At 36.9% G+C, this 13,745-nt stretch overlaps 1 protein-coding gene across 4 annotated transcripts; it reads right to left on the bottom strand.

Annotated features, from left to right (window-relative positions):
• Positions 1-551: 551 nt before the first annotated feature.
• LOC146466239 (uncharacterized) lies at positions 552-11,274 on the bottom strand. Of its 4 annotated transcripts, none has more exons than XM_085127587.1 (8): positions 11,116-11,274; positions 9,891-9,990; positions 6,899-8,410; positions 5,540-5,777; positions 4,230-4,355; positions 3,703-3,786; positions 2,545-2,649; positions 552-1,318 (listed from the first exon to the last, which is right to left on the bottom strand). In XM_085127587.1, the coding sequence occupies exons 2-7, from the start codon at positions 9,909-9,911 to the stop codon at positions 2,546-2,548; spliced, it is 2,085 nt and encodes a 694-aa protein (XP_084983713.1). In that variant the 5' UTR covers positions 9,912-9,990; positions 11,116-11,274; the 3' UTR covers positions 552-1,318; position 2,545. The 4 variants fall into 4 exon arrangements, with proteins under 4 accessions (XP_084983713.1, XP_084983712.1, XP_084983714.1 ...); XM_085127586.1 differs by having other exon boundaries at positions 9,891-9,987; XM_085127588.1 differs by lacking the exon at positions 11,116-11,274 and adding an exon at positions 10,081-10,134 and having other exon boundaries at positions 9,891-9,987.
• Between the last annotated feature and the right edge of the window lie 2,471 nt (positions 11,275-13,745).

The following is a 13,745-nucleotide window of genomic DNA, read 5'->3' as shown; positions in this document are numbered from 1 at the left end:
TGACGAGTCTAAAGAGCGTGTGCGAAGGGGGCTGGTATGGGTGGTTTGCATTGCCACCATGTTGGTGGACAAAACAAAAGAAAATTTGTTCACACAGTTTGCATAAAAATGGAAGTTAACTCTCCGAGGCGAAAAATCTTATTGTTGCCTTCCACCAACATGGCCGCCATAACGTCACATGCAAACCCTTAATTCAAAATGCTCCATTTTCAAAGTGAAGGACCCTATCTGGCTGAAAACTTGTGAGAAGAGATGTTTTCAGTTCATCTTACGACTGATCAAGAGAAGACTTCACGGTTTTTGTTTTTAGACATAAAACCCAGGAACTGAATCGAACTTTTCAGTAGCCTGCAAGCAAGTTCTCTTCAGCCGCGAGAGGGTAGCGCGAGCCGCGAGAAGACTGGGGTGGGGGAGAAAGGAGAGCTCTACTTTCTTCCGCCCCACCATAGTCCTCTCGATCTCGTGGCTGGCCTTAAAGGGGCTTGCTTGCAGGTTAACTTTTCAACAACCTGATGGGCTCTCTATAAAACACATCATTAAGAACTGGAACATTGGAATTCCAGAGTTTAATTGGCTTAGCGGCCATGTGACATCAGACATTACATCATTCCTGACAATTAGCGGCCATTAAATCGTCTTCTGATCTTCCTTGCCAAACCAAATCAGCAAAAATCTAGCGATAGTTTTTACTAAATAAAAATATCTTAATAATATTTCACTTGGGCTTGTTGGGTGGGATGATTACAGCCAGATCGATACTGCGTGATTTGTTGGTACCAAACGTCTCATTTCCAACACACACTCGTGAGATAATTGTTAATCATATCGTAAAAACCTGATTAATGTGCATTTCATTCACGCACTTGAAAGTTAGAAACATTTTGTACATGTCCAACCTAACAACAGAGCCACAAAACATCTTAGCTTTCATTTAAAAAGTTCCACTTTAGGATCTTATTAGCCTCCCTCGCAGACGCTCTTTTGGCTCATCACGCAATCTTTCCCCCCATCTCGTCGAGGAGGCAAGGTTGCGTGACGACGGAGCCAAAACAGCGTCTGCCAGGGAGGCTAGGAGTTATATATCCACAGACAAAAACGTCTAAGGGGCATTACAAGGCTCGTAGTTTGTCTCTGGCTGGGTTTAAAGTCCTTAAAGCCATAAAAATGGAACTGAAATTACAGTGTACACTTATGCAATAGATCCGCTCTTCAGTCATCCATTCTGCGCTATCTTCTTGAATTTCCATTGGTTAAGTTCACTGATTTCTTCTCTTTAATTTTGATCTTGGAACGTCCAGTCGCTGAATTCATGACTGAGCTGCAAATTAAAAACAACACATTTCTTTTAAAGAAAAATAAAACTTCTTAGTCTAAAACCTGAACCTCGGACGACAAGGAACAGTACAGTTTAGATACAAGATTGGTTTGTATCAAGTTTTCATCTGGCTGTACCGTTCTGTAATTGGTGTTAATTTTAATTCACAAGTATTTAATTAATTGTTGGACGTAACAAGGAAATACTAAATATGAACGCTTTAATACCGCTCTATTCTAATCTGAACTAAAGTAATTCAAATTAATACAAATTTAATATCTAATAGTTACTTATAAATTCGAATGTCAACAAGGATATATCTCTAAATAAGACATCTCTTGCTTCAAACAAATTCGAATTTTGATTAAGGGTTACAGTTGGTCACCATAAACTTGGGAAATTCTTGCTTTTCGTTAGTTAATCCAGTCAGTCATGGCTTCGATACTTTTTCATAGTTTTAGTCGGTAATATCAACCAAAATCGATCCTTTCCAATGCGACCAACGTGACACTAGCTGTTACTATTTGGTACAGCCTCAGTTGTACCAATATCTTTTTAAGTTTTAATTACATCTTAATAAGTTTTTAATTCATTATGTAAGTAGTGTAACACGTTAGTGTTTTCCTTTCTCTTCTGTTTTATTCTGTAATATTTTCATTCACATTTCTAGCACTTAACTTAAAAAATCTTTCAGAGGTTTTGTTGCTTTTACTGAATACTAGTTTGTTTTACAACAATGTTACGTGAAAGCCAACTCCCTTATGACAGAGATGCCATACCTATGTCTCGACATTCCATCACCTGTCCCGAGTACCATTACATTAATACCCTTTTATTATGTATATTTTTTTATTTTTTAAACCCAAAGTGCAAACATTTAAAACAATATTATAAATATAGAATCAACCAATTACTATCAACGATTTACGAATACTAGTACAGTATTCGTAGTATTCTTAGCTAGGTCACAAGATACGCTTTTTTTTTCTAGTTTTGACAGTAAAAGATTGAACTAGCACAAATTGACAATAACAAAACAAAGAAAAGAACGAAAATAACTTAGAAGAAAAAAACGTCACAAGTGCATATTAAAGGAGATGCTCCAAGCTATTTTGGAAGGTAGTAAAAGTCTTAATTCCTACAGCTATTTCTTTTTTAATATTCAGTTTTTCGCGTAGAAGTGTAAGGAAACTATCAAAAGAGGGTTTTACTACTTAGCATAAACTTACCTCATCCTTTCCTTGCTTCAAAACCGTCAGGATTCTCAAAAAGTCCTCGTAAGTTTTTTACAATGCCTCTTGGAGGACCAGTTAAATCCTGTCTTCGCCCTGAAACTAAGAATCATGGATACGCTCATCAGATCAATAACTTGACTCTTACGCAAGAACTTCAAGTCTCCAAACGAACTGAATTGTCAGATAAGATGCAGAAGTGAGCATGACATTTTGCAAGCTGAAGGAAGTTGTAGCAATTGTTTCATAAATTAAAGTGAAACTCGATTCTATTTTCGTCAATGATTGCGGAAAACTTGGGAGCTCTTGATGTTTTAAGTGTGTGATGGGGTGGGCTGGTAGAATTTGAGAGGGGATGAGGCATTCGAAAAAAGTGGCTTTCGGGGGGGGGGGCGGAGGGGGCAGATAATCACCTAAAATAAAGGAAACTGATGGTCTGATTGTCATTTGCAGTGGAGGGAAAACAAACTGTGTTATTTGGTATGAAGGGTGACCCAACTCTCCCTTCTCTTCTCGTCTCATCTCTTCCCTTCTCTTCTCTTCCCTTTTCTTCTCTCCTCTGCCCTACACTCCTCTTCTCCCCTCTCCTCTCCGCTACTCTTCTCTCCATCTCTTCTCTCTCTTTATCTTTGGGATGGGGTGGGGCATCCAACAAAAATGAGATTCCAAGGTTGGGGTGGGGGAAGAGCAAGAATTTTGGGAGTTGATCAATATTCCACCTATCCTCTTTCCCTATTAAAATTTAATGACCCCTTTAAACGCAGCGTTTTGATTGTTTCAAGAGGTGTCCTGGTTTTCTAGAGGAAACCTTTAAAGTCAAAGAAAGATAAATTAACACAAGTTTTATGCTTTTAGGGTTAACGTTGCAGTGTAAATCATGAATTGCCAATGGGCCATTTTCATGATGGCGTCATTTGACTACAACTACCAGAATTCATTTTGTTTTCCTTTTCAAATTCAAATTTTGTAATCCCAGTGGAGAGCAAAGAACAATAGCTCTAATTAGCATGAGAAAACAAAAAAGTGAAGGATTCTGGTAGTTTTAGTCAAATGACGCCATAGTGAGAATGTCCTATTGTGTCATTTCCCTAGGGACTGAGTACTAGTGATGTTTATTCTCAATACTATTACGGTGTTAACTGATGCAGCGTGTACCTGGTTCACGAGCTCTCTCAGTGGAGTGTCGATCTTGTTCAAAAATTGCCTTGAACTTGCGAACACTCAAGGGAGCACCATCAGCTACAACAAAAGACAAAGCAGAAAAGCTAGTAAGCCAGTCGATGAAAACCAATAAGAGAAACACTTAAAGCAAGTGACACACTCGGACATCTACCCACGGCCTGGCCAGTACCTTACACATGCGCACAACAACATCAGCGTTTCGATGGTCCGATAAATTATTTTGATAATGACAAATTAACGTCTTTTAAGCCTGAGACGAATCAACGTCAGCATGTATTAATACTTGTTCGGTTTATTGACAGAGTTGATCACTAAAGGTAAATTGGACTCCGTAAAGAGCCAAGTGCTGACGTTTCGAGCGTTAGCCCTTCGTTAGAGCGAAGGGCTGAAAATTGAATAAAATTATAAAGTCTTTATAAATCAGACTTTAGAGCACCGCGAACTCACTGACAAGTCGAAATCTTCAGTTTTATAAAAATATGTTTAATGCGTATAACTACCTGAGTCCGTGTCATTCTTGGAAGTTGTAGGAAACACTGGTCCCCCTCCTTCAAACATCTTTCCCAGTTCTTTCACTCTTCCTGTTAAATCTGACTCGTCATCGTGCGCTTGCAGGTATTTATGGACTTGAAAAAATAATTCAAAAGAAAAAACAGAACATATAAGGTACACAGAGGAATATTTGTGTGAGTTACTTGATAATTTAATAATATTATTAATAATTAATATTAATACTATCAATTTGAAATAGTTTAATAAGATTAATAATTGATATTAATAATATTAATTTAATATAATTTAATAATATTTGTGTGAGTTAAATAAAATTGACTTGACTTCACTTGAGGCCAACATTTAAAGCAATGTATTTTAGTTTCCTTTTCACGTACCGAACCTCTTGCTACTGATTGGTAAAATTTTTGGTCTATTTGTGGGACTGTCAGAGGAAACCAAATGTGTCCTAACACTGAAACTAGGATTTAATGCTAAATATAGTTTTAACTTCGAAACAGAAACTTATACTGAGAAAAGTGTAACAAAAAAGAATTCGTATGTACATCAAATAGCGAACTGTGTTCTGTTACGTTCTTGTGGGCATAGTTTTATTTGTATAGGTATTTATTTATTCATTTGTAACTTGCTTATTGGTCTGCACTGATTTAGGTTGTTCTTTCCGAAAATGTAGACGCTAATAATAATAGTTAGATAAGTGAAGGGATAAGTGATTGTGCAAATGAATAAGCAGATAATTAAAGAAAATTTGGAATTATATATATAGTAGCATATAGGCGGAACTTGTCAATAGTCTGGCATGTGTTGATCAATAGGAACAACAAGACAACCTCGGCACGGGTAAGATTGTATTATGACGCTCACTATGATATCTCCTATACTAACACGGAATCTCTCCTTTCTAACTATCAACCAATACTATTCAAAATCTTTGCAAAAGAATCAACAATGACTTTTCATCAACTAAGTCATTATCCTTGCTCGGGGCGTAAACATTAAGCAGAGTATACTTTTTATCAGCGATTTCAGCTTTCAGAATAATGCAATGTCCCAGTGGATCTATAGTATTGGAATGGAAGGTGCAATCAATCGCTGTTTTCATTAAGAGAATTGGAATTCACGCTTGTTACTTTAACAATGCTTCCGTTTTGAGCATTCCTTTGCTTCACGAGTTTTGTAGTAAAAGGGGGAAATAGCTGAAAGTAATAGACAGGTATGAATCGATGTAGTAAACCCCCCAAAAAAACTGTTTTAATTGGTTAAATTGAGATTTAACATTATTTCACAAGTCTCTTACCACTAAATGTCTCCACATCACTAGCTGTCCTGTCACTCCCCACGTCATCACCTTCAGGGATCGGATCCAGGTCTGCCTCATCTTCACTCCTTTCACCATCGTTGGTTTCGTCTTCGTGAGGATCGCTGTCACCTTCCGCGGAGTCGTCACTTTGGCAACTTTCTTCCTCCCTTTCTATTTTGTCTTCGTCTTCGCCTTCAATCTGATGCTCGTCGTATACTTCAGTGGGCCCATTAGTCTACAAATAAACAAGTTATTTTTATAATGTAAACACTTGTTGCTTATAGTTGTCTGGGGTCGACAAATCTCAATGCGCTTAATTAGCATTTATTAGAATACAGGAAACTGATTGGCTTTTCGACATCGTCTATTTAACATGTAGATTATTCAACCTCGATATCTATGGGTGATAGTGATTCGAACTATCAACCTGATCAATTATCACGTGATGGAAATCTCTAGCTCATCTCATCGTTAAATACCAGATAGTGATCAGCGTAGCCACTTAGATTACATAGCCAATCAGATTACGAAATCCTGTGGTAGAATTGCTATTAGGCAACGGTTTGCTGATTGTGTTTTCTGTGACTTTTTAGTCAACTTGACTACGTCTTGTTGAGAATTCGCTCATAATAATGTTCGCCGCCGTAATGCCGCGGGCAAATTACTTCAACAATTTAACAGCAGGTAGCCTCTGAATTCAAAACATAAGCAAATTGTGCTGTCTAATTCGCGTCCCCTTACTATAGTCTATCAGGTCTTAGCATAAATGTACCAGCGTTCTTTCACCAATAGTGTAATATGATTTGCCGCGCTTCTCATATCTATTCTGCAATAAAAGCAAAAAGGCGGTTAACTGGCGCAGTTTTAATTTCAAAACTGATAACAGCGTGATGGAAGAACTTATTTCAGTGGAACATTGATCAAGATCTCTGATAAAACAATTAGATTATTTGCTCTCGAATACTATATTTGATAGTTCATTAGAGCTGCGCCCTCATTACGCAATACAAGGAAATCTCGATCTCGTAGTCTAATTGTTGAACATAAATAAGTACAGAAATCGAGGGCTTGGATAGTTCTTTCGTAGTAATAATCTATTCAATAGAATAATTATTCTAGGGTTCTTAAATAGACAGATGATACAACCAGTAAATGCAAGAACCCGCCTAGAAAAAACTCCCAGATTTGGCCAAAACACTCACTCATGTGCACTGCCCCCTATACTAGTAAGAAGAACCCGAAGATTGCTTTAAACCTAAGCTCCAAAAAGGAATTGTGAAAACTTTGGATGGGGGCATTAATACCATTATAGCATAACCTCAGCCATATCTCATGCCATTAATTAACTGTCCTTACCATCACTCCTGGTTCTTCCTCATGTTCGTCGGTTTCCTTTAAAGACTCCTCTTGTTCAGCAGTGGCTTCCTCCTGATCATCCCCATCGTCACCATCGTCATCTTCTTTCTGCTCGATTTCCAATTCATGAAGAGATTCAGCAGAACACACTTCGGTTAAATCTCGTGTGGGTGACGCAACATTTACTTTCAGGGAATCGTTGTGCTCAAGAGTTGACTCCTTCCCGGTGGTTATGTCTTCGTTGTCAAATTCTTCATCTTGGATATCGTCTTCATCTTCTGCCTTAGGCGGCTGAGAAAAGCTCTCATTCTGCGTTCTCAGTGTTAAATCGTCATCCACACTTTGTTTCTCATCGACTTCTTCTTCCTCCTCTAGTGTCTCCTTCTCCTCCAGGTTTTCCTCTTCATTCTCTCTTTCAACACCATCCTCTTGCTCACTAGTTTCCTCTATGTGATGGCCTGTTCCATCTTCATTTCTCTGTTCCACTTCATCATTTTCTTTCTCCTCTTCCTTCGTTTCTTCTTCAACTTCATCACTCTCTTCTCCATTATCGTCATACATTTCCGTTTCAACTCTTCTCGCATTTTCATCTTCTTGTTCAACATCTTCCTCTTCGCTGTTCTCCTCTTCTTCTGCGCCTCCCTCTTCATTCTCTTTTACAACGTCGTCATCTTCTTTCTCTTCTTCAACCACTCTATCCCCTTCGTTGTATATTTCTGCCCCATCCTCTTCCTCAATTTCGTTTACTCCGATGACATCACTGTGCTCATCTATGTCACCTCCATCACTGTCTATCACCTTTTCATCTTCTTCATCCATTTCGTTTCTTTCTTGTACTTCATCCTCCTCTTTCTTCTCCTCCTCTGGTTTATCCTCGTCTTTTCCTTCACCATCTTCCTCTGGTTGGGCCAGCTTTGGTGAAGCTTCCAACACCTCTTCCTCTTCCTCCCGTGTAATCTTCTGTTCTTCATCAGAATCTCTCTCGTCGCCTTTGCTCTTATCGTCCTGGTCATCATCTGCATTTTTGTCAGCCTCATCCTCGGATAACGTATTGTCTTCCTCCCCACCAAAGCTCTGGACAAGTTGGCCAGATGCATCACCTTCCATATCTTTCTCTTCTTTCTGTGAATTATCGTCTGGAAGTTGAAAGTTCATATATTCTGGAGCCACAAGAGTTCTGCCGTAGTAAGGTACAGGGGCAGTGGGCTCGTCTTCTATTGTATCAGTAGATGTGGTTTCAGCCTCATGGCCAGTGTCTCTTGCACTGTCCTCATTTTTGGCGTTATCAGCTTGACCATTGCAATCATCGTCCTCGCTGTCATCGTGGTCTTCATGAATTCCATTTCCATTCACTCCATTGTAATGATGCCCATTTTCCTTCACTGTTACTGTCTCGGCATCTGTGTCTTTCGCAGCTGTTTCTGTCATTGAATGGTATTTTTGGCTCATATCCTCAATTCCATCATTGCAATGTTCGCCATCGCTACCAATTAGTTGCCAATCTTCGATGTTCTGTAGAGAGAACATTTCATCAACTACCGTATTTCCTCCAATAATGACCTGGGGTTATTTTCCCATCAGCTCACAAAAGAGAGTAGACTAAACTATTAAGTTATTTTAAGTGATAATTTTCAGCTAAGAGGCATCCTCAAAACTGGATTCCATTATTCCAGAGATGACCATAATGTTCAAGGAAAAATCAGCATTTAATTCCTTTATCTCTGCGTCGTCAAAAACAATGTTCAGAAATACATTAAAACTGATGTGTGCTAATCGACTAGGACAATTAATAATTCATTCTTGCTTAAAGATACTGGTCGATACGTAGTTATTGTTGGCATATCTGTTATCCGGGACTTAAACCCATAGCTCAAGCACGATTACATGCGAAGTGAGTCGATACTGAAAATCTCGTCATTTCTAGAAATGTCATACGCTCTCTAAAGCACAAAGGTTCACGTGAAAAGCGGTGTTTAGTAAAGAGGGCCCACATTCAGCTCCCTCGGTTTACCACAGTTGTTAATCCGCTATAATATAACCACCAAATTTAATTTCAAAGTAAGACATTTTTGTTTTACAAAACATAAGGAACTTTCATTTAAATGGTCACACTTTAGGCTTTTATCCACATACTTTGCTGTTCGAAAATAACGTTCCATTTCAAATGGCCACTGTATTGACATTTTTGACTTTCCTTTCTTACGCAATGGCGTACGTTCAAAGAATTAAGTTTCAAAATCCTCAGTTGCTTGTTGCTTTTTTGTGAATTATAAAAATGTTTTTACTGATTATTACAAACTCGGCTGAGGAAATTGTGTTTCGAAAATGACCTCCAAGCCATATCATAGATTATATCGAATATCACTTGGAAATCTGCCTTGCGGAGTAGTTATTATTAACAATTAACACGCTCTTTAGAAATATATTTTTCTAAATAATTTTTAAAAGAATGAATTGTTTCTTTCCGTTTTGTCTAGAAATGATCTCTGATTTTGAGTTCCAGTCGTTTCATATTTTAAAACTCACCCAACAGTGTGAATTCTCTTCTTTTTGTCATTTCTAAAACACCGCAGAAAGATGAAATGTTGTAGCGAAAGCTCTTAGTTGACGTGACAATTTAAATGTGAATATATGCATATTAAATTCATGTCCTCAAGCAAAACATATACTTTTAGTTCATAAACATATTTATAGCTTAGCGTGGAAAGTGCATCAAAGAAGACATTAGCATTACTATTTTATTCTGTTCATCATGCAAAATTTAACTTCCTGATAGGCGAAAATAATTTGGTTTCAAGACTGAAAATAAGGCTCAAAGCAGTGTAGCAGTAATCATCTATAATGGACAACGGACTACGCACAAAAGCGTTTCGCAAAGTATCAAAAAAATCAAGTCTGAGTGTTAATAGCTAATAGTCAACAAATAAACTGAATCGTAAGAAAGTGATTACTGCTTGCAATCACTTCAACAAACCCAAACTAAATTTTGTACCTCGTATAAAGATGACGCCATATTTGTGTTTTCCTTGATTTCTCGTCTAGTACAGCGATTCCAGTTGAGGCAGATGGCGTGATCTGAGAAAAGCTCTCTGCTTTCAGGAAAAAAAAAAGAAAAAGGTGTCAAATTTCCATGTTAAATGCAGTTTAAGTATTGATGGAAAAGTCATTTAAAAGGAACATACTGTTATGAGAAGAGTCAATATAATTTTGTTTGTTCGGTGGCTTCTGGTTTGTCAGATCCCTAAAAAAAACCAGTTGCGGTTTCATAGAAAACAGAAAGAGTTTTCTTGTGACGTAATATGTTTTATTTAAATATAACTTTCTCTAATTTCAGATTCGTATAAGTTTTTCTTTCTTAAAAGACCTAAATGTTTGATCAACCAAAATGTGGTCCGATCAGACAGGTGCGGCGTCAATGTCAAAATTTATGTCATAACCTTTCAAACCTAAAAAAAAAAAGTTTTAGTCAAAACGAACTGAAAGTAAAAAGTGATTGGATTCGTGGAAGCGAGTTTAAACTTTGAACTGACTTTAGTTCAACGACCCTTCTCACTTTCTTCCACTAACAACACAAGGGCGTGCGCATTTATTTCACTGACATACATCAAGCGAACTTGCTATCAAGCATATCTAACAAAGAAATTAAAATCCATAATTTATTCCGCAACTCATGAATGAACTGTCAAACAAAAAAACTTTGAATTGAGCTCAAGTAATTTTAAAATGTGGTGTGAGATATGCAGTTAAATTTATCCACAGAATGATTTCACCAGAATAGATTTACTCTCTGAATTCAGTTGTGAATTATTAAAGAAACTATTGTAATATCCAGTATGTTCTCAGAGTTTTCGCAGAAAATACGGAAAGACTTAAAAAAGTAAATGCAAAAGGATTTTTTCTGTATCAACAAAAACTATTTTTTGCGCTTGATATTGTTGCGATACAGATTATAAAAAACCGTTTTCAGCTTCACTGAACAGCTTCCAAGCCTCCAAAATAAAGAGGGAAATCGGTGTAGTGCCTTTGAATACGTTTATCGTTACAATCGGCAAGAACAATCATAGAGTTGTATTCAAATTGCTTCCTCTTCGATGTTGGCTGAAATACTTTAGCTGATTTCAAACAGAGCGCAGTGTGAGATTAAATTGCCATTCAATAACAACAAAACCAGCCATATAGAAATAAAGTTCTACATACTGAATAAATACAGAACTTACCTTCAGTCAGCACGCTGTTTGTCATGGGAGGACAAAGCGTTCTCAGGCTTTCACTCTAGACTAGAATTACAAACTAATAAAAGCGCTCGTTTTGTTTATATCAGACACGCCGCACTGACCAATAATAACGAGTTTTGAGAACGATTTTTGTAGGTAACGAAGTCAAAACACTTTCGATTCGACTCAGTTTGACCTTTTGTTGAAGTGACGTCGCGTTTCTGAGCAGCTGGTCCCCTGCTCAGTGCATGAAAATTCGTCTTTCCTTTGGTTTGTTTAGTAATATTTGTTTGATAAAACGACCATATTGGATTTGTTTTCAATGTAACCTATACTCTAGTGTTTTTTGAGCCCTTAAAAGGACATTATAAGTCAACAAAGATCTCTCGGAGCTCTTTGAATTAATATTTAAAATCTGAACTTATAATATATTTAATTGTGGCCGGAAAAATCTGCACGTGGTTGAATTGACACAAATCATTGTTGCGCCTTGCTTTAAAATTTACGTCCAGAGAAAATAAAATAACCTTCCACAGTTTTAATTTCAATACTTGAGAAATTTATGAGTGGTATAACTGTGAGATAAACTTGCTATATCTTTCATTTTACTTCGGTGGCGAGTAGATTGAAGGAAAACAATGGCCGATGATCGTTATTTTGACATATTGGAGTGTGAGCTGGGCGTCGCTGTCGAGTCTAGGAAGATCAAACGATATTTACCATAGCTTCCGCAAAATGAAGAAATTTGTTCTTACTTATCGAAGAAGAAAGGAGATCTTCCTATTTGTTATTTTAAATGATAAAATTGAAATATGGGAACAGTTTTCTGACTTAATAAATAAAAAAAATTGGTATCAATACGGGTGAAGTGTTCCGTAGTGATCACTGACACTTGTTGCTCCTTGTGCTTTGAACAAAATATACACACAACTTTACGTTTTCTTCGTTATTTACTTGCCATAATTAAAATTCAACGTCTTCTGACGCTAAATTAGGCTTCAGCGGAAATTTACACTGTATGTCAGGAAAGAGAAATAAATACAATTATTTTAAATTTATTCAAACTTGCATCAATGAAAATATCAGACGTGTGTTTGACTACAGCGTGTAGCGTCCATGGCGTTTTAATGTTATGCACTTTGTTTTCAACAGGTGTGTGTTTAAGACTAAATTGAGTTGAAAATTTAGTGCTAAGATATATCTCTTTCTTGCAGACAGCTGTCTCAAGCTGAGCATAAGTGGACATTCTACTTTTCAAACTTTTTTGCATCCATCCAAGTGCAATTTTGCACATTAACGATTTTAGAAGAGGGGTTTCCAGGGTATTACTATCACTATTACTATGACTATTACTATTACTATCACTATCACTATCACTATCACTATCACTATCACTATTACTATTACTATTACTATTACTATTACTATTACTATTACTATTACTATTACTATTACTATTACTATTACTATTACTATTACTATTACTATTACTATTACTATTACTATTACTATTACTATTACTATTACTATTACTATTACTATTACTATTACTATTACTATTACTATTACTATTACTATTTAAAGGTATTGTTAATTTTCAAGAGGGTATATTTTCTTTTCGTGAGTTCCATTTAGAACACCGTGGTTAATATATCGGGAAACAAAACAACCTCGACATTTTCTAGAAGTACAAACTGAAAGAACACAACTGCTTTTTCTTCAAAATAGTGTACGAGTTATTTTGAAGTTTAGTAATCAATGCCACTGTCCCGTGGAGATTTCTATGGTGTGTTTTTTTTAGTTTTTCAGGTTTTGCGTGTCTATTTTTACGTAACACAAAGAAATTGTTATTAATATGATACACGAAAGACCATTGCAGAAATAAACACAGCTACGTTTGCAAGCCTGAAAAACGTAAGACTTGAAAACGTAAACACTGCGATACCCGGGTCCAGTGTTCTATCAACTGAGCTATCAAAGCAGCTGGGAGCTGAGTGGTTATTTTGGACTTCCTAACAATTGTAAATTACTGCAAACGCATATGCTTTTTTTTGTTTGTTTGTTTTGTTTTGTTTTGTTTTTTGTTTTTTAATTTGTATCATTATTATGCGTAGGTGAGCATTTCCGTATGAAACCCGCGCACTACAAATATTAAAATATTATTGCTGCGACTGAGACTTCTACAGTGCGGCACCTCGACAACTACTCCCAGAGTTAAGGGATCAAGCCAAGTCAACATTATGCCAACGCGATACGCCTGTTCATATCTCATGTATTGAATTTTTCATCCGGAGTTCACATTTATGTTATTTGAGAGTAATGTATTTAGTGAGTGACACAGGCCGGTGTACTCGGAAAAGGGAAATCTGAGTGCTTCTATTAAGAGTCGAACCACCTTCTTTTACTAGTTCGGATACTCTACCACTGAGCTACAGGAGACTCGTGGGAGCCAAGGCCATTAAACTAGGTTCATGGGACAAACATCCTGCATACTGCTAGGATTGGAATGTCGATGGGTGGCATTTAAGCGCAATGGAATAAATGTGATGGAATATTTTAAGCCTGGTGATAACTGAGAATGATGTATTATTCAGTGAGTGACACAGGCATACTCAGAAAAAAAGAAATCTTGG

Source organism: Pavona decussata, unplaced genomic scaffold (assembly GCF_977016875.1).
Source record: "Pavona decussata unplaced genomic scaffold, jaPavDecu1.1 SCAFFOLD_149, whole genome shotgun sequence".
Lineage (NCBI taxonomy): Eukaryota > Metazoa > Cnidaria > Anthozoa > Scleractinia > Agariciidae > Pavona > Pavona decussata.
The sequence above is the reverse complement of the archived record's forward strand: the minus strand, read 5'-3'. Positions and strand labels throughout refer to the sequence as shown.